The sequence below is a fragment of the Anomaloglossus baeobatrachus genome, chromosome 3 (assembly GCF_048569485.1).
Source record: "Anomaloglossus baeobatrachus isolate aAnoBae1 chromosome 3, aAnoBae1.hap1, whole genome shotgun sequence".
Taxonomy (NCBI): domain Eukaryota; kingdom Metazoa; phylum Chordata; class Amphibia; order Anura; family Aromobatidae; genus Anomaloglossus; species Anomaloglossus baeobatrachus.
The window spans coordinates 21642425-21663653 of NC_134355.1; the positions used below are offsets into that span (position 1 = coordinate 21642425).

A 21229-nucleotide genomic window follows, 5' to 3' on the forward strand; every position below is an offset into this window, starting at 1 on the left:
TGTTAGCATCATACTTTATGGGGGCTTCAAGAAAAGCACAATTACTTTGTAAGCTATATAATATTTATTCTTTTTTTTGGGAGGGGGGCAATTAGGACGTCTGCTAAGGGTCCCCATGGTTGCTATTTACGCTCTTGTGCGTGTTGTTGCGGATGTTTTTTGCTGATATATGCCTCATCCTGTGACAGATTTTTGCAGCTGATTTAATCCTCTGTAGTGTAAAATCCACATAGAGGACATTCAGATTATATAGTGGGTGTATCGCAGATTCTCTGTAATGTATGGATCGTGTGCGGTACTCCGGGATCGGCCGGGGGTCTCTGCTCTGAGCTGCACTTTGGGCTGTGTATATAGCTGATAGCACACATATATCCATACACAGTACACCCCATAATATCCGCACTGTCCGGTGCATTAGCGTTTATCACTCACTTCTTCTGCGCTCAGGTACACGCCCGCTCCATCCTTGGTGAGGTTCTGGAAAACTTCTGAAAATATATAATCACCGGCTTCTTATATCAGTCACATGGGCCATACGGCAAATACCGCCATAATATCATCAGCTATAGTCAGTGCCTCCATAATATCATCATCTAGAGTTGTGCTCATAAGTTTACACACCCCGGCAGATTTTTTGTTTTCTTGGTCTTTTTACAGAGAATATGAAAGATCTTTTTTCCCGCTCGTGGTTAGTGGTCGGGTGGAGCCATTTATTGTCACTTCTGTGTTTTCTCTTCTTAAATCATAATGACAACCAAAAGCATCCAAATGACCCTGATCAGAAGTTCTCACACCCTGAAAGTTCACACACCCTGGTGATTTTGGCTGATATCATGCACAAAAGTTGACGCAAATGGGTTTGAATGGCTAATAAAGGTAACATCCTCGCCTGTGACCTGTTTGCAGGCTCTTGCATCTTTCATCCAGCCACTGACCTTTCTGGATTGTGAGTCATGGGGAAAGCAAAAGAATGGTCAATGGATCTACAGGAAAAGATAGTTGAACTGTATAAAACAGGAAAGGGATACCAAAAGATATCCAAGGAATTGATAATGCCAGTCAGCAGTGTTCAAACTGTGATTAACTAATGGAAAAACGGAAGCAAAACCAAACCACGATCAGGTAGAGCAACAAAACTTTCGCCCACAACTGCCAGGAAAATTGTTCTGCATGCAAAGAAAAACCCACAAATAACATCAGCTGAAATACAGGACTCCCTGAGAACTAGCGGTGCGGCTGTTTTAAGATCCATAATAAGGAGGCACTTGAAGAAAACTGGGCTGCATGGTGGAGTCGCCAGAAGAAAGCCATTACTGCGAAAATGCCACAAAGTACCTCGCCTACAATACGCCAAACAGCACAGAGACAAGCCTCCAAACAGCAGAGAGACAAGCCTCCAAACTTCTGGAACAAGGTAATTTGGAGTGATGAATCCAAAATCAAACTTTTTGGCCACAACCATAAACGTTACATTTGGAGAGGTGTCAACAAGGCCTATGATGAAAGGAACACCATTCCTACTGTAAAGCACGGAGGTGGATCACTGATGATGTGGGGATGTGTGAGCTACAAAGGCACAGGAAACTTAGTCAAAGGTGAAAGAAACATGAATGCAGCACGTTAGCAGTAAATACTGGAGGCAAATTTGCACTCATCAGCCCGGAAACTGCGCATGGGACATACTTGGACGTTCTAACATGACAGTGATGCAAAACACAAAGCCAAGTCGACCTGTCATTGGCTACAGCAGAACAAAGTGAAGGTTCTGGAGTGGCCACCTCAGTCTCCTGACCTCAATATCATTGAGCCACTCTGGGGAGAACTCATGCAAAGCGCAGTTCATGCAAGAAAGCCCAGGAATTTACAGGAACTGAAGGCGCCAAGAAGAATGGGCAGCTTTACCGTCTGACCAAGATGAATTGGCAGCTTTACCGTCTGACCAAGAAGAATGGGCAGCTTTACCATCTGACCAAGAAGAATGGGCAGTTTTACCATCTGACCAAGAAGAATGGGCAGCTTTACCATCTGACCAAGAAGAATGGGCAGCTTTACCATCTGACTAAGAAGAATGGGCAGCTTTACCATCTGACCAAGAAGAATGGGCAGCTTTACCATCTGACCAAGAAGAATGGGCAGCTTTACCGTCTGACCAAGAAGAATGGGCAGCTTTACCATCTGACCAAGAAGAATGGGCAGCTTTACCGTCTGACCAAGAAGAATGGGCAGCTTTACCGTCTGACCAAGAAGAATGGGCAGCTTTACCGTCTGACCAAGAAGAATGGGCAGCTTTACCATCTGACCAAGAAGAATGGGCAGCTTTACCATCTGACCAAGAAGAATGGGTAGCTTTACCATCTGACCAAGAAGAATGGGCAGCTTTACCGTCTGACCAAGAAGAATGTGCAGCTTTACCATCTGACCAAGAAGAATGGGCAGCTTTACCATTTGAGAAAATAAAGAGCAATACACGGTATTAAGAACTGGGGAGTGTGAACTTTTAATCAGGGTCATTTGGATGTTTTTGGTTGTCATTATGATTTAAAAAGAGAAATCACAGTAGTGACAATAAATGGCTTCACCCAACCACTAACCATGAGGGGAAAAAAGATTGTATGTTATCATTCATATTCTCTGAAAAAAGGCCAAGAAATCAAAAAAATCTGCCGCGGTGTGTACACTTTTGAGCACCACTGTTCGTCAGATACACCATGGTCTATGGTTCATGCACTGAGCCTTCCTTTTGGACGTGGCTAGCACTAGCCTCATTGCCTGCAGTACCCGTGGAGCCTCCATAATGTCGCCCTGCAGTCTGTACTGAGACCTCGTTCTGTCACTTACTTGTCACAGTTTCCAGGCGGATCATGCAGCAGACAAAGTCGGCAAAGCTCAGCTTCTGGGTGTAGTTGGCGTATCTCAGGATCATGATATTCAGCACTGCATCACTGACAATGAGACCTGGAAATACAGAGACAGGGGGTGATGTGCCAGGAGGAGCAATGGAAGAACGCGGGATGATGGAGAATTCCTGAACTTGTACGTGTAGTTAAATCAGCCTTTGGTGCTGTTCTCCACCCCAGGCTTCCCGTTTCAATAATACACAGTCATGTATCAGATATACGTCTGCATTTTTGTCACATATTTATTTATTTGTATCTAGATCCCCGGGTTATTTATTTCCCAGAGGAGTTACGCTGTTAATTTAGATCTTCATTATATTTACCAGGTTCCCCCATCATTCATATCTCACCTGTTATGTCTGAATATAATTACGTGGGTTTTATTTTGCTTTTTAATATTTGAATACAATGATCTTTCATTATTTTCTGGGTTGCTTGTCTCCATGATTGGGGTTGCCCCTGATAATGCATAGTGCAGAAGCGACTTCACACGGATTGTGGCTGCAGGTGTTTTGTGGTATTATTATAATGTAATATTGGTCTCGGCATAGTGTTGTTTTGTAGTAGTGCAGTAATATTATGTATTCACTATGCAGTACTAATGCTCGGGGTCATCCTGCAGCAGTACGGTATTTCTTCAACCTTGTAAATTGGTGATTTGGTAATATTGGTCTTTGTATGGTGTGTTTTTGAATGTATATATAGTAATTATAAATGTGCATCAATATTTTTTTAGTGGAGAGCGTGTTTAGGAGATATATTCCATGGGCCCTTGACTTTTGGGTGCCTTATCAATGCCCCTTCTACCCCAACTTCATGTAGAGAAAGACCTGCCCCCACTTCCTGTTTAAAGACACAGACCCACTCCCACTTCCTGTTTAAAGACACAGACCCACTCCCACTTCCTGTTTAAAGACACAGACCCACTCCCACTTCCTGTTTAAAGACACAGACCCACTCCCACTTCCTGTTTAAAGACAAAACCCCTCCCTCACTTCCTGTTTAAAAGCAAATACCCACCCCCACTTCCTATTTAAAAACAAATACCCACCCCCACTTCCTGTTTAAAGAAAATGATCCGGCCCCACTTCTTGTTTAAACAAAGATCCACTTCCTGTTTAAAGACAAAGGCTCACCCCCCTTTTCTGTTTAAAAACAAAGACCCACCCCACTTCCTGTTTAGAGAAAAACAACACCCTATTTCCCGTTTACAGACAAACACCCACCCCACTTTCTGCAGATTGAAAAAGCCTTAACTCAACTTCCTGTAGAGAAAACAAAGAACTGACCTCACTACCTGTTTAGAAACAAAAATCCACTCCTACTTCCTATTTATAGACAAAAATCCACCCCAACTTCCTGTTTAGAAGCAAAGACCCACCCCATTTCCGAATTTAGAGACTAAACCCAACCTTAGATTCTGTTTATAAAGACCTACCCCACTTCCACTTTTCTGAGAAAGACCCACCCCTATTTCTGGCAGATTGAAAAAGTCCTACTTCAAATTCCTGTAGAAAAAGAAAAGCTCACCTAAACTTCCTGTTTAGAGAAAAAAGACCCAGCCCCACTTCCTGCAGAATGAAAACCCTTATCCCAACTTTCTTCAGAAAAACAAAGACCCGCCCCCACACTTCCTCTTTAAAGACAAAATCCACCCCTACTTCCTGTTAAAGAGAAAAATCCACCCCTACTTCCTGTTAAAGAGAAAGACCCACCCCAACTTCCTGTTTAGAGACAAAGACGCATCCTAACCTATTGTTTAGAGGCAGAGATCTACCCCAACGTTCTTCAGATTCAAAAAGCCCTACCTCAACTTCCTATTTAAAAACAAAGACCCACCCCCACTTCCTGTTTAAAGACAAAGGTCCACCCCATTTCCTGTTTCAAAACAAAGACCCACCCACTGCCTGTTTAGAGAGAAAAACAACACCCTATTTTCCATTTACAGACAAACACCCCCCCTCTTTCTTCAGATTGAAAAAGCCCTACCCCAATTTCCTTTAGAAAAAAGAAAGAATCGACCACACTTCCTGTTTAGAAACAAACATCCACCATTACTTCCTCTTTAAAGAGAGAGACCAGCCCCAACTTCCTGTTTAGAGACAAAGACCCATCATAACCCGCTGTTTAAAGGCAGAGATCAACTCCTATGTCCTACAGATTGAAAAGCCCTACCTCAACTTCCTGTTAAAAAACAAAGACACTCCTACACGTCCTGATTAGAGGCAAAAACACCCCTTCTTACTGATTAGAGACAAGAACCACCCACACTTCCTGTTTACAGGTAGATACCCATCCCAATTTCCTGCAGATTGAAAAATCCCTACCTCAACTTCCTGTAGGACAACAAAGACCAGAACACATTTCCTGTTCAGAGACAAACACCCACCCCTACTCCCTCTGTAGAGGTAAATAACCACCTCCACTTCTTTCAGAAAAAACAAAAACCATGCCTACTTTCCTGTATACAATGAAATACCTGCCCCCACTTACTGTTTGGAGGCAGAGACCAACCCCTAATTCCTGCAGACTGAAAAAGTACCACTCCAACTTCCTGCAAAAAAAGAAAGACCCGCCCACACTTCCTGTCTTACCCCCATTTCGAGCAAATTGAAAAAGGAACACCTCTTTTACCTTTAGAGAAACAAAGACCCACTCTAACTTCCTGTAGACAAAATAAGATCCACCTCTACTTCTTGTGGACAGAATAAGATCCAGCCCTACTTCCTGTAGACAGAATAAGATCCGCCTCTACTTTCTGTAGACAGAATAAGACCCACTCCCACTTCCTGTAGGCAGAATAAGATCCACCCCCACTTCCTGCAGACAGAATAAAACCCGCCCCACTTCCTGTAGACAGAATAAGATTCACCCTCACTTCCTATAGACAGAATAAGATCCGCCCCTACTTCCTGTAGACAGAATAAGATCCGCCCCTACTTCCTGTAGACAGAATAAGATCCGCCCCTACTTCCTGTGGACAGAATAAGATACGCCCCTACTTCCTGTAGACAGAATAAGATCTGCCCCTACTTTCTGTAGGCAGAATAAGATCCACTCCCACTTTCTGTAGACAGAATAAACCCCGCCCCTACTTCCTGTAGACAGAATAAGATCTGCCCCACTTCCTGTAGACAGAATAAGATTCACCCTACCTTCCTATAGACAGAATAAGATCCACCCCTACTTCCTGCAGACAGAATAACACCTACCCCACTTCCTGTAGACAGAATAAGATCCACCCCCACTTCCTGTAGACAGAATAAGACCCACTCCCACTTCCTGTAGACAGAATAAGATCTGCCCGCACTTCCTGTAGACAGTATAAGACCCTCTCCCACTTCCTGTAGACAGAATGAGATCTGCCCCCACTTCCTGTAGACAGAATGAGATCTGCCCCCACTTCCTGTAGACAGAATTAGATCTGCCCCCACTTCCTGTAGACAGAATAAGACTCTTCACTTCCTGTAGACCGAATAAGACCCACCCCCACTTCCTGTAGACAGAATAAGATCTGCCGCCACTTCCTGTAGACAGCATAAGACCCGCCCCTACTTTCTTTAGAGAAATAAAAACACACCCCTACTTCCTGTAGATGGAAAAAGACCCGGCCCAACTTCCTGTAGACAGAATAAGACCCGCCCACACTTCCTGTAGGCAGAATAAGACCTGCCCACACTTCCTGTAGACAGAATAAGACCCGCCCACACTTCCTGTAGACAGAATAAGACCTGCCCACACTTTCTGTAGACAGAATAAATCTGCCCCCACTTCCTGTAGACAGAATAAGACCCACTCCCACTTCCTGTAGACAGAATAAGACCTGCCCCTACTTCCTGTAGAGAAATAAAAACACCCGCCCCCACCTTATGTAAATAAATAAATACCCTTCTCCAATTCATGTTGCATGACAAAGAAACTGTTCACTTTTCTATATAACCAAACCCCACACCGATCTAGACAAATGGGAAATGGAGATGGCGCTTTCTGTAACTGGTGCCACCATGTTCTGCTTTTGCCCCACCCCAGAAAACACTGAACTTCCTGCAGAATAGGGGGGCCGAGGTAATTGCCCCAAATCCGTGCCTGTCCCAGGTTTTATGTAGCAAATGAAAGGAATGTAAAGTAACATCACAGATCTGTCATAATCTGCCCTAAACTTTGATAATAAATCCTCCATGTAATTTACCCTGCAATGTCCATAAAGCCAGCCCGTATTACTGGATGAGGATTAATGTCCCCACACAGCGATCGCCCCTCAATGAACCCTGAAAACTCAATATCATTAAACTCAAACTGTGCCGCGGCCGATCCATCACCATTACAAGAAGTTGTTCCTCTAGAAGTCTCGGTAATCGGCCTTGTCTCCTCCCTGGAAGACAGAATCCATCCTGATTTTCCAGCCTAAAGATCTGGGACTTCTGTGATTTACGGACTGGGGAAAGAAACAAAGGTCGCACCGCGCTAATGTCATCCACACTTTGTTTCCTTATGTGACGTCCAATCTTAGGAAACTAAGCTTTTATCGATGCATCATGTAAAGTTCTGCAGCATTAATAACAGGACAATAGAAAAAACACAAGATATGAGCAGAGCAGTGTACCAGCTTCCTGGACGGCTCTCGCCAAACCAAATCCATCGAGTAATCCAGTCTGGGCCACATCAAGAGTCCGGAATAGATCCTGAAAACACATAACAATAATTTCAGTACAAGAATATAACTACTATAATACTGCCCCTATGTACAAGAATATAACTACTATAATACTGCCCCTATGTACAAGAATGTAACTACTATAATACTGCCCCTATGTACAAGAATATAACTACTATAATACTGCCCCTATATACAAGAATATAACTACTATAATACTGCCCCTATGTACAAGAATATAACTACCATAATACTGCCCCTATGTACAAGAATATAACTACTATAATACTGCCCCTATGTACAAGAATATAACTACTATAATACTGCCCCTATGTACAAGAATATAACTACTATAATACTGCCCCTATGTACAAGAATGTAACTACTATAATACTGCTCCTATGTACAAGAATATAACTACTATAATACTGACCCTATGTACAAGAATATAACTACTATAATACTGACCCTATGTACAAGAATATAACTACTATAATACTGCCCCTATGTACAAGAATGTAACTACTATAATACTGCTCCTATGTACAGGAATATAACTACTATAATACTGCCCTCTATGTACAAGAATATACTATAATACTGCTCCCTATGTACAAGAATATAACTACTATAATACTGCCCCATGTACAAGAAAATAACCTATATAATACTGTCCCTATGCACAAGAATATAACTACTATAATACTGCCCCCATGTGCAAGAATATAACTATTATAATACTGCTCCTATGTACAAGAATATAACTACTATAATACTGCTCCCTATGTACAAGAATATATCTAATATAATACTGCCCCTATGAACAAGAATATAACCACTATAATACTGCTCCCTATGTGCAAGAATATAACTATTATAATACTGCTCCTATGTACAAGAATATAACTACTATAATACTGCCCCTATGTACAAGAATGTAACTACTATAATACTGCTCCTATGTACAAGAATATAAATACTATAATACTGACCCTATGTACAAGAATATAACTACTATAATACTGCCCCTATGTACAAGAATGTAACTACTATAATACTGCTCCTATGTACAGGAATATAACTACTATAATACTGCCCTCTATGTACAAGAATATACTATAATACTGCTCCCTATGTACAAGAATATAACTACTATAATACTGCCTCCTATGTGCAAGAATATAACTATTATAATACTGCTCCTATGTACAAGAATATAACTACTATAATACTGCCCCTATGTACAAGAATATAACTACTATAATACTGCCCCTATGTACAAGAAAATAACAAATATAATACTGTCCCTATGCACAAGAATATAACTACTATAATACTGGCCCCTATGTGCAAGAATATAACTATTATAATACTGCTCCTATGTACAAGAATATAACTACTATAATACTGCCCCTATGTACAAGAATATAACTACTATAATACTGCCCCTATGTACAAGAATGTAACTACTATAATACTGCTCCTATGTACAAGAATATAACTACTATAATACTGACCCTATGTACAAGAATATAACTACTATAATACTGCCCCTATGTACAAGAATGTAACTACTATAATACTGCTCCTATGTACAGGAATATAACTACTATAATACTGCCCTCTATGTACAAGAATATACTATAATACTGCTCCCTATGTACAAGAATATAACTACTATAATACTGCCCCATGTACAAGAAAATAACCTATATAATACTGTCCCTATGCACAAGAATATAACTACTATAATACTGCCCCCTATGTGCAAGAATATAACTATTATAATACTGCTCCTATGTACAAGAATATAACTACTATAATACTGCCCCTATATACAAGAATATAACTACTATAATATTGCTCCCTATGTACAAGAATATATCTAATATAATACTGCCCCTATGTACAAGAATATAACCACTATAATACTGCTCCCTATGTGCAAGAATATAACTATTATAATACTGCTCCTATGTACAAGAATATAACTACTATAATACTGCCCCTATGTACAAGAATGTAACTACTATAATACTGCTCCTATGTACAAGAATATAACCACTATAATACTGACCCTATGTACAAGAATATAACTACTATAATACTGCCCCTATGTACAAGAATGTAACTACTATAATACTGCTCCTATGTACAGGAATATAACTACTATAATACTGCCCTCTATGTACAAGAATATACTATAATACTGCTCCCTATGTACAAGAATATAACTACTATAATACTGCCCCATGTACAAGAAAATAACAAATATAATACTGTCCCTATGCACAAGAATATAACTACTATAATACTGCCCCCTATGTGCAAGAATATAACTATTATAATACTGCTCCTATGTACAAGAATATAACTACTATAATACTGCCCCTATGTACAAGAATATAACTACTATAATACTGCCCCTATATACAAGAATATAATTACTATAATACTGCCCCTATATACAAGAATATAACTACTATAATACTGCCCCTATATACAAGAATATAATTACTATAATACTGCTCCTATGTACAAGAATATAACTAGTATAATACTGCTCCTATGTACAAGAATATAACTACTATAATACTGCTCCTATGTACAAGAATATACCTACTATAATACTGCTCCTATGTACAAGAATATAACTACTATAATACTGCTCCTATGTACAAGAATATAACTACTATAATACTGCTCCTATGTACAAGAATATAACTACGATAATACTGCTCCTATGTACAAGAATATAACTACTATAATACTGCCCCTATGTACAAGAATATAACTACTATAATACTGCTCCTATGTACAAGAATATAACTACTATAATACTGCTCCTATGTACAAGAATATAACTACTATAATACTGCCCCTATGTACAAGAATATAACTACTATAATACTGCTCCTATGTACAAGAATATAACTACTATAATACTGCTCCTATGTACAAGAATATAACTACGATAATACTGCTCCTATGTACAAGAATATAACTACTATAATGCTGCTGCCTCTATGTACAAGAATATAACTGCTATAATACTGCATCCTATTTGTAAGACTATAACTCTGAATTCACACTGAGATTATTGCCATCCTGTCTTCTGTAAATCTCTGACATATACAGTGGAGGGTGATTTTTACCTTGCACATATTCAGGCGTTTCCATAATCGGCCAAATTCATTCAGACTGAGTCTCCCGTTGGCATTCAGCTACAGTTTGGTTAAGTGCGGTATTTCTGCGTCTTGTCCAGGTGGTGGCGCTGTGACACCAGTTTTGTTACATTGTGTCAGTGTTGTCTCCATGTATCTGGCGTCACAGTTTTACATTGTAATGTAATCTCAGGTATTTCCTAATTTTACGTTCACAGACAGGGGTTGTGCTTTATAATCTGCTCCTGTAAACTAATGAATAAAAACGTTCCACTTCACTCTTCATGAAGAGGTTCTGCAGCAGCTGGAGCAATGTGTCATATTTTATAGTACAGACCTCAGATAAAGCAGAATATTTGGGGGAGATGGGGTCGCTCCATGTGTCTTGGTTTACATTTAATAAGACAAAGTGCAGTTCTCTACTCCGACAAACAAATCCTGCGGGGTGAACATGAGTCCTGGTGGGCAGTGGAAGTGACTGCTGGGAATATTCTATGACTTGTGTGCATTTAATGTGAGTACCTCAATAGAGTGAAAGGACGGCAGGATAAGAGGGCGCCGTTCCCCAGTGCAAGGGCATCATATGCCTCTTTCCATCAATGAAACAACTAGTAATGTTTCAAGTACACTAGACCTCCAGGGATATAGTCATTAATCCCTTCTATTTCCTAGACACATCCAGTGACCCCTCCACCATCGAAGACTAGTAAAAAGGTATCCAGTAACCCCTCCATTATCATTGACCACTATGGAAATATCTTTAAACCTCTCCTCTACCCTAGACCACCAGGGATGCGGTCATTAAACCGTCCACTAAGCTCAACCACTGGATTATTACATAAGGGTACATAGTCATTACACAGTCCATAACATATTTACTAACCCATGCTACCAGTTGTTACTATTACCATGTGTGTCAGAGCTATACATGCACCATATTGCGGTATAACGCCACATCTTTTGTATTATATCCATCCAGTACGTTTTTTCTAATAAGTGCGAACAGATACTGAAACGCAGGAGAGAAGAAACAATCCTACAAACCTCCCAACCACCAGAAAGTTTCTTTTTTCCTGTGTGCTGTATAGCGGATTTATTTAGTCACTGTATGGCGGTATTATATATGAAATAAAGCAGAATTAAATTCTCTGAGCTACAGTAAAAGATACATCCATCAGCATGAGGATCCCTCGGCACGAGTCCAGGCTGAATTCTGCTTTGTCGGCTACGAAGGTTTGATCTGTGGAGGAAGAAGAAGGCAGAATTTCCACTCTGTACACATTAGGGCTAAACTAAAACATGAAACTTGACGGCTTGCAAAAGACAATATTTTGACTTGTTGGAGAAGAAATGTTTAAAATCATTATTGTGAAGGTGGATTTCAGCTCTGAAGCCTGCAGATCTGTGAATGCAGCTCTGGAGCATAAAACAGGCCAGGACAGTGTTGCACCAATAAAAAATGGAAAACATCTCTAAGAGGCCTTTAAAAGGGGAACCAGGGGTGATGAGATCTGTTGTCCTGTTTTCATAGATTCTTGGTTATCAGTGACTAGAGGTGGAAACCATCAGCAAGTTGTCCGGAGCCGTGCTTCTTATATATGGATATGACTGGGTCTGACCATCTCTTTCCCTTACCTGTGATAACCACATCATTCAGCAGCATCTGCAGGTGCTCCGCGTACAGCTCCAAGGTCTAGACACAATGCAAGAGATTTACATTGTATGACATATATTTCATTTATGTGACTGTGTCTTTAAATATCTGCACCCATGATAATTATAGCAGAAGTATCATCATCCAATATCTCACATATTTTTTGAGTCACCTGAAGGTGGAAATTCAGGTAACAGCTTTTTATCCCCATGACAACTATTCCCGTCAGTGGAGTAATTAGAGTCTGATGGGTCCCTATGAAACATTTGTACCTGTTCCCTCTCCATCTCATGCTGGTCAGATGTATGGGCTCTTGTTGCTTTCTAAATACTATAAAGACATGTATCCCCTCTCCCTTCATTATGTAGTAATATCCCCCATCTTGGGCCCCTTCCTGGTAAATATGTCCCCATCCTGAGCCTCTTCCTGGTATATATGTCCTTATCCTGGGCCCATCCTGGTATATATGTCCCCATCCTGGTATATATGTCCTTATCCTGGGCCCATCCTGGTATATAAGTCCACCATCCTGGTATACATGTCCTTATCCTGGGCCCATCCTGGTATATATGTCCTTATCCTGGGCCCATCCTGGTATATAAGTCCACCATCCTGGTATACATGTCCTTATCCTGGGCCCATCCTGGTATATATGTCCCCATCCTGGTAAATATGTCCTTATCCTGGTATATATGTCCTTATCCTGGGCACCATTCTGTTATATATGTCCCCATTCTTGTATATATGATCCTCATCTTGGTATATATGATCCACATACTGGTATATATGTCTCCCATTCTGGTAAATATGTCCCCCATCCTGGTATATATGTCCCTTCCTGTAATATATGTTCCTCATCCTGACATATACTGTATGTCCCCCATCCTGGTATATATGTCCCCTCCTGGTATATATGATCCACATCCTGATATATATGTCCCTTCCTGTAATATATGTTCCTCATCCTGACATATACTGTATGTCCCCCATCCTGGTATATATGTCCCCTCCTGGTATATATGATCCACATCCTGATATATATGTCCCTTCCTGTAATATATGTTCCTCATCCTGACATATACTGTATGTCCCCCATCCTGGTATATATGTCCCCTCCTGGTATATATGATCCACATCCTGGTATATATGTCCCCATCCTGGTATATATAATCCACATCCTGGTATATATGTCCCCATCCTGCTATATATGATCCACATCCTCGTATATATGTCTCCCATCCTGGTATATACATCCCCCATCCGGAGCCCATCCTGGTATATACATCCTTATACTGGATCCATCCTGGTATATATGTCACCTTTCTGGTATATAAGCTCTTTATCCTGGGTCCATCCAAAAACATATGACCCTAGCCTGGTATAAATGTCCCCATTCTGGGCCCCTTCCTGGTATATATAGTTTCTATTCTCCATCTAACACATAAAAAAAAACATTCTGCTCACTTTACCTCCGCTCCCACATCACAGGGTGTCCTCCTCTCTAGTCGGTGCAGTGGCGGGCAGCTGACATCAGCATGCCTGTTATGGTGACACATGACGTTACTGCCATGCATCCTAATCATGGTGCCACCGACATCAGCTGTGGGCTTCTTTTTTTGGCTGACATTGTGTATTGCTGTGCAGGGGCCCGGGAGTCTCTGTGCAGCAATGCACGTCAGTTGAATTTGCTTCCTCGGACGCAGATCCAACTGAAGAAGGCGCTGGGGTCATTGGGCCCCCTGCACCCTTGACCCCTCTGCGATTATTATGCCCCTGCCTCCTCTCTCTTTCTATTGTAACTCAGTAATATTAGAGGATCCAAAAACCTCACAACAACCAATCAGAATCCTATACATTTTTGTTTAGCAGAAAGTATGAACGGAGACATTTGATTTGGTTGATATGAGTCCAGAGTCGCCAAGTTGACTTTTGATTTTTTTTGTGGACGGCTTTTCAAAAAAAAAAAAAATCACGAACAGACAATATATTTTACGGACACATTAGAAACCCACAATAAATCGCTATGATAATAAGTGATCCAGGTCTATAGGCCATGATTCTGATCTGAAGACATCAGATACATTCACTGTAAACTGTAAAATAATGATCGTTACCGTCAATAATCTGTAGAAGTTTCTTCAGCTTCAAAAAAATCACGCCTTACATTTATTCTAATAGACAGAGCAAAAAAAGTGTCCAATATTTCCGGACTGTGCTGGTTTTCTGCACACCTGGTACCCCAGTATTGAGTATTGAGGCGGGAAGTGTTGTCATGGGGACAACAGTTACAAAATGTACTTTTATATTTATAGCTTGGCTGAAACTTTAACTTCAGACATAAATCGCATCTTTAATTTTCTTATTCTTTGGTTTATCCTAATAAATGGGCTCGCAGGTTATCAGCAGATAAAGTATCATTGGGTTATCTTATCAAATGTGAAAAATTGTAAAGGGTTTGTATATTTATTAAAAATCCCCACAGTTTTCTTTTTTTTAAATTTTATACTCATTGCTTAGGTTACCGGCCACCTCTGCAGCCTATGAGAGGTGGCTGATTCCTAGGTAACAGGTGCATTGCTTGCAAATTCTTTTCTATAGAGTTGATGTGTGGTGGCCCTTGATAAAGAACATGAAACGCGCGTTGGGTCTGGACCGTGGACATATTGTGTTGCCATTTTTTGTGTCTGGTATGTATTGCTATATTTGGTAGTGCTTTCATCAATCCCTTCTGACTATAGGCAGAGTGGGGGTATAATTGATAACCTTGTTCGTGCGGGATGCATACTGCATATTATACCAGAGATACTATTTCCACTGATCCATTGGGATACTAATCAATGGTTAGATTTGGACCTGAGTGACCCTTGCAGGGATTTATGATATTTCACATATGGCAGCATTCTTATTAATTCCTTTTTGACAATAGCCAGAGTGGGGGTATATCTGACAACTGTATCCACTTGGAATGTACAGTAAGGAACAAAAGTTTGGACACACCTTCTCATTCAAAGAGTTTTCTTTATTTTCAGGACTCTGAAAATTGTAGATTCACATTGAAGGCATCAAAACTATGAATTAAAACATGTGGAATGAAATACTTAAAAAAGTGTGAAACAACTGAAAATATGTCTTATATTCTAGGTTCTTCAAAGTAGCCACCTTTTGCTTTGATTACTGCTTTGCACACTCTTGGCATTCTCTTGATGAGCTTCAAGAGGTGGTCACTGGAAATGGTTTTCCAACAGTCTTGAAGGAGTTCCCAGAGATGCTTAGCACTTGTTGGCCCTTTTGCCTTCACTCTGCGGTCCAGCTCACCCCAAACCATCTCGATTGGGTTTAGGTCTGGTGACTGTGGAGGCCAGGTCATCTGGCGTAGCACCCCATCACTCTCCTTCTTAGTGAAACAGCCCTTACACAGCCTGGAGGTGTGTTTGGGGTCATTGTCATGTTGAAAAATAAATGATGGTCCAACTAAACGCAAACCGGATGGAATAGCACGCCGCTGCAAGATGCTGTGGTAGCCATGCTGGTTCTGTATGCCTTCAATTTTGAATAAATCCCCAACAGTGTCACCAGCAAAGCCCCCCCACACCATCACACCTCCTCCACCATGCTTCACGGTGGGAACCAGCCATGTAGAGTCCATCCAATCACCTTTTCTACAAAGACACGGTGGTTGGATCCAAAGATCTCAAATTTGGACTCATCAGACCAAAGCACAGATTTCCACTGGTCTAATGTCCATTCCTTGTGTTCTTTAGCCCAAACAAGTCTCTTCTGCTTGTTGCCTGTCCTTAGCAGTGGTTTCCTAGCAGCTATTTTACCATGAAGGCTGCTGCACAAAGTCTCCTCTTAACAGTTGTTGTAGAGATGAGAAGGTGTGTCCAAACCTTTGGTCTGTACTGTACATTATGTCCCACTCTGACTGTGGTCAACTTTACACATTGATGTCCTGGTCCCCACCCCTGCGGAGTATTCCATCTCTCCTAGTTATTGTCTCCTATGCCCCTCTGTGACCCGATATTGGTGTCACTATTTTTTAATAGTTTGTATTCTGCACATTCTTAATATAATTGTATTGGACTATAAGTGCTCTCTTGGTGTGTGCTTGGACACATAATGTTTTGAGTAGTGGTTGGAGAATGTCCTTTATTAAGAAATCCTATAAGAAGGGGGATTACAACAACATGTATAGCCACACATCATAATTGACAGTTATTAGGAGGATGTTGTGCCCTATGTGTCTCGCTAAACATACTCCATAGAGTTGATGCGCTCTTCTGCAGCTGGCCGGTGATGCGGAGCTGCCTGTATTGGGGGAGCGCACATCTCCAAGGTCCAAGGGGTCAATCGTGAATTGAGCACAAGCCTTCCAGAAGGCAGAGGAGTGGGCACTCCTGAAGCCCAATGAAAAAAACAATTACATTTTCTTAGATATTTTTTATTTCACTTAGGCTAGGTTCACATTTCCGTTAATTTGTATCAGTCCCAATCCGCGGCTCTGGTAAACAACGGAATCCGTTTGGCGGATTCCGTTGTTCCCATAGACTTGTATGAGCGGCGGATTGTGACTGATGATGGCTTCTGTGAGTGATCAGCTGATCACCCGGCTGCTGTAAGTGATCAGCTGATCACCTGGCTGCTTTGAGCAATCAGCTGATCACCCAGCAGCCGGCTGCTGTGAGCGATTGGCTGATCACCCGGCTGCTGGCTTCTGTGAGCGATCAGCTGATCACCCGGTGGCCGGCTGCTGTGAGCGATCAGCTGATCACCCGGTGGCCAGCTGCTGTGAGCGATCAGCTGATCACCCGGCGGCCAGCTGCTGTGAGCGATCAGCTGATCACCCGGCGGCCAGCTGCTGTGAGCGATCAGCTGATCACCCGGCGGCCGGCTGCTGTGAACGATCAGCTGATCACCCGGCGGCCGGCTGCTGTGAACAATCAGCTGATCACCCGGCGGCCAGCTGCTGTGAGCGATCAGCTGATCACCCGGCGTCCAGCTGCTGTGAGCGATCAGCTGATCACCCGGCGGCCAGCTGCTGTGAGCGATCAGCTGATCACCCGGCAGCCGGCTGCTGTGAGCGATCAGCTGATCACCCGGTGGCCGGCTTCTGTGAGTGATCAGCTGATCACCCGGTGGCCGGCTTCTGTGAGCGATCAGCTGATCACCCGGCGGCCGGCTGCTGTGAGCGATCAGCTGATCACCCGGCTGCTGTGAGCGATCAGCTGATCACCCGGCGGCCGGCTGCTATGAGCGATCAGCTGGTCACCTGGCGGCCGGCTAATGTGAGCGATCAGCTGATCACCCGGCGGCCGGCTGCTGTGAGCGATCAGCTGATCACCCGGCGGCCGGCTGCTGTGAGCGATCAGCTGATCACCCGGCGACCGGCTGCTGTGAGCGATCAGCTGATCACTCTCTCTCTCACATTTTAAAACGGAGTACGACAATGAATTCTTATTCTTGTCATCCGTTGAACAACGCATCAGTCACAAGCGTCAAGCAACACATGTGACTGATGCAAAACAACGGAAATGTGAACCTAGCCTTAGAAGATCTACGCTTGTTGTCAGTGACTGGAAACATTCTTCCTGCTCTGCAGAGGCAGAAAACTGATCTGGACATCATCAGCTGAGCATTTGTGACAATTGCATCCATTTGTGCCTGAGCTCAGCACATCAGCCGCACATATCTCTGCCCGGTGTTGATGGCTTGTTACATTTTATCTGCATTGATACATTGTATCTGTTTGGCTTCCAGGCACTCGGCTTATCCATGATTGTGGAGAATGGATACAAACGTAAAGTCTCATCTTATTTCTCCATTTAAGAACTATATGATCCACCTGAACCAATGACCCGAGTAAAATGTAAAAAAAAATGTCATCATCTGCCGAATGCGTCCGCAGTGATAGGAGAAGAGTGAATGAATGGACTCATCAACAGAAATCCTAGAAATAATGCAGCGGAGTCACGAATACTGGCCCCGGTCTGGGGCAACACCGCGCCGTGCATACAGACACTAATCAGAAAACTGCAGGAATTTGCAGAAAAATGTACTTGCCAATACAACTTAAAAGGGGCAACTACTTATGTCTGCACCCCGACAATAAAGGACATGCACCCAATAATTATATAATCACCTGATTTGCATAACGAGCAAAAATATTCTCGTAGTTTCCATCTTGATATCTTTTTAAAACTGCCTGTATATAGGGAAGAAAAATAAGTAATAAGAGAAAATATTAGATTCAGTTACCAAAATGAAGCCCACTATGCTAAAGTACAAAAGGAGGTGGTTCCTGCACTTATTACTGCAAAGAAATCCTAAAAAAAGATCTTCACTCACAATAAGAGAGAAATGCCCCAATGTTGTTTAGAGGTAGAAACAGAGTAGACAGCTCTGCAGATAGGAAAAGAGAAAAGTGGGTGTGGTCCAATGATGCTCCACCCCTGAGGAACAGTTCTGGAGAATTTTGATTGGTTGGAGCTCCTGTTTGTGGCTTAACCTCCTCACGACACATGATGCAGTGGGTATGTCATGGATCATGTGAGGTTAATCCCCGATGTCTGCCGTGGGCAGTCCGTGGCGATCCACGCACATGTCAGCTGTTTTCAGCAGCTGACATGTGTGCCTGCCAGGTGTGAGTTGAATTGCGTTCCACCCATGCCTATTAAGCCCTTACGTCTTGCTGTCAAATTCTGACAGCGAGATGTCTCAGCGCGCCGCCATAAACATAACTTACCCAGCCCCATCAGAAGTCACATGACATGACCACGTGACTTCCGATGGTTGCCATGTTAGCACAGGGTCATGTGATGACTCTTGTAGCTATAATGAGTCACAGACTGCCGTGTGTGAGAGGAGAGCTGCTTTTCTCCAGATCTCAGCTGTGTAGCTGTGATCTGGAGAAATGGAAGAGCGATCAGATTGCTGATCCCTATAGTCCCCTAAAGGGACTAGTAAAATAAAATAAAAAAAATAGTTTAACAAAAAAGTTTAAAAAAATTAAAAAAAATATATATAAACCTAAGGCCTTGTGCGCACTAGGCGTTTTTGCTGCGTTTTTAGCGGCGTTTTAACCGCGTTTTTGTGCTGAAAACGCAGTGACATTGCTTCCCCAGCAATGTCTATGGGTTTTCATAAGTGCTGTCCGCACACAGCGTTTTTTTGTAGCTGCATTTTTGTGGTGACCACAAAAATGCAGCATGTCAATTATTTCTGCGTTTTTCACCCATTGAGTTCAATGAGATGTTCAACAACGCAATGAAAAACGCATATAGCTGCGTTTCTATGACTAAAAACGCAGCTATAAATGCAAGGGGTGGGCAGTAAAGTGACGTGTACAGGAAGAGGATTCCTTCTGTTGGTAAACACAGAAGCATGAATCGTCCCGGTACCGTCACCGCTGCGTCCACAACCCGCCCGGTGCCATGTCAGCTCCGTGCGGCGCCATGTCTGGGCGGGAGGTGGAGGCAGCGGCGAAAACAAAAGTGAACAGTAGAAAAAAAAAATGTCATATATACTCACCTGTCTGCAGGGTCCCGGTGCCATGCCCGCTCCCAGCTCCTGTCCGGGTACCGCCGTTTTGGCTGTGTGCAGTTTCCCCGGGGCACGTACGAAGCTTGCAGGACCTGGCGGTGGATCACCTGATGCAGTCACCTGACGCATCAGCTGATCGTAATTCTCGCGGAGTCGCCGGCTTTTTCGCGCCCGGCCGGCTATCAGCTGATCCTGCCGTCAGGAGACTTCATCAGCTGATTACCGGCAGCTCCTGCAGCGATGGGACAGGATCAGACTCTCATCCGATGGCTCCAGGAGCTGCCGGTAATCAGCACAGATGTGAGTATTTATTTATTTATTTTTTTTTGCACCGATGCATCAGCTGATTGTATAATCGGCTTTTATACAATCAGCTGATGTGTGATGTGATTCACATCCTTTAACCTGACACATCATCTGATCGCTTTGCCTTCCAGCAAACCGATCAGATATTGGATCCGGATTGGACGGCGCGGGACCCTTGACCCAGGATTACTGCGGAGGGGGGGGTCACTAATTGTGTTGTGTTTTATTTCTAATAAAAATATTTTTCTGTGTGTTGTGTTTTTTTTTATCATTACTAGAAATTCATGGTGGCCATGTCTAATATTGGTGTAACACCATGAATTTCGGGCTTAGGGCCAGCTGATAATATACAGCTAGCCCTAACTCCATTATTACCCAGTGAGCCACAGTCACCAGGGTAGCTGGAAGAGTTGGATACAGCGCCAGAAGATGCCGCTTCTATGAAAGCGCCATTTTCTGGGGCGGCTGCGGACTGCAATTCGCAGCGGGGGTGCCCAGAAAGCTTGGGCACTCTGCACTGCGGATTCCAATCCCCAGCTGCCTAGTTGTACCTGGCTGGACTCAAAAATTGGGCGAAGCCTATGTCATTTTTTTTTTAATTATTTCTTGAAATTCATGAAATAAAAAAAAAAAAAAAAAGGGCTTCCCTATATTTTTGACTCCCAGCCGGGTACAAATAGGCAGCTGGAGACTGGGGGCAGCCTGTACCTGCCTGATGTACCTGGCTAGCATACAAAAATATAGCGAAGCCCATGTCATTTTTTTTTTCTTTTTGGGCAAAAAACTCCTGCATACAGTCCTGGATGGAGGATGCTGAGCCTTGTAGTTCTGCAGCTGCTGTCTGCTCTCCTGCATACACTAGTTCTGCAGCTGTCTGCTCTCCTGCATTTTGAAGAAGGAAATGACATCAGACCTTTTTTTTTTTTTTCATCAACAATCTTTAATGGCATTGTGCACTGATTTAAAAACGCAGTAAGCAAAAAACGCAGCAAAAAACGCACCAAATCGCGGTAAA

The 21229-nt window shown here is 42.5% G+C and overlaps 1 protein-coding gene across 1 annotated transcript in view; it reads right to left on the reverse strand.

The window, feature by feature from the left end:
• Positions 1-21229, reverse strand: part of LOC142294877 (calpain-13-like) — a 174005-nt gene that overhangs the window by 9556 nt on the left and 143220 nt on the right. The window contains exons 16-22 of the mRNA XM_075337937.1: positions 18509-18571; positions 12351-12408; positions 11885-11955; positions 10707-10775; positions 7501-7579; positions 2839-2955; positions 433-488 (exon numbers count right to left, since the gene is read on the reverse strand). Of these exons, the coding sequence (XP_075194052.1) occupies positions 433-488; positions 2839-2955; positions 7501-7579; positions 10707-10775; positions 11885-11955; positions 12351-12408; positions 18509-18571 (513 nt within the window). The remainder of the gene's footprint in view (positions 1-432; positions 489-2838; positions 2956-7500; positions 7580-10706; positions 10776-11884; positions 11956-12350; positions 12409-18508; positions 18572-21229) is intronic.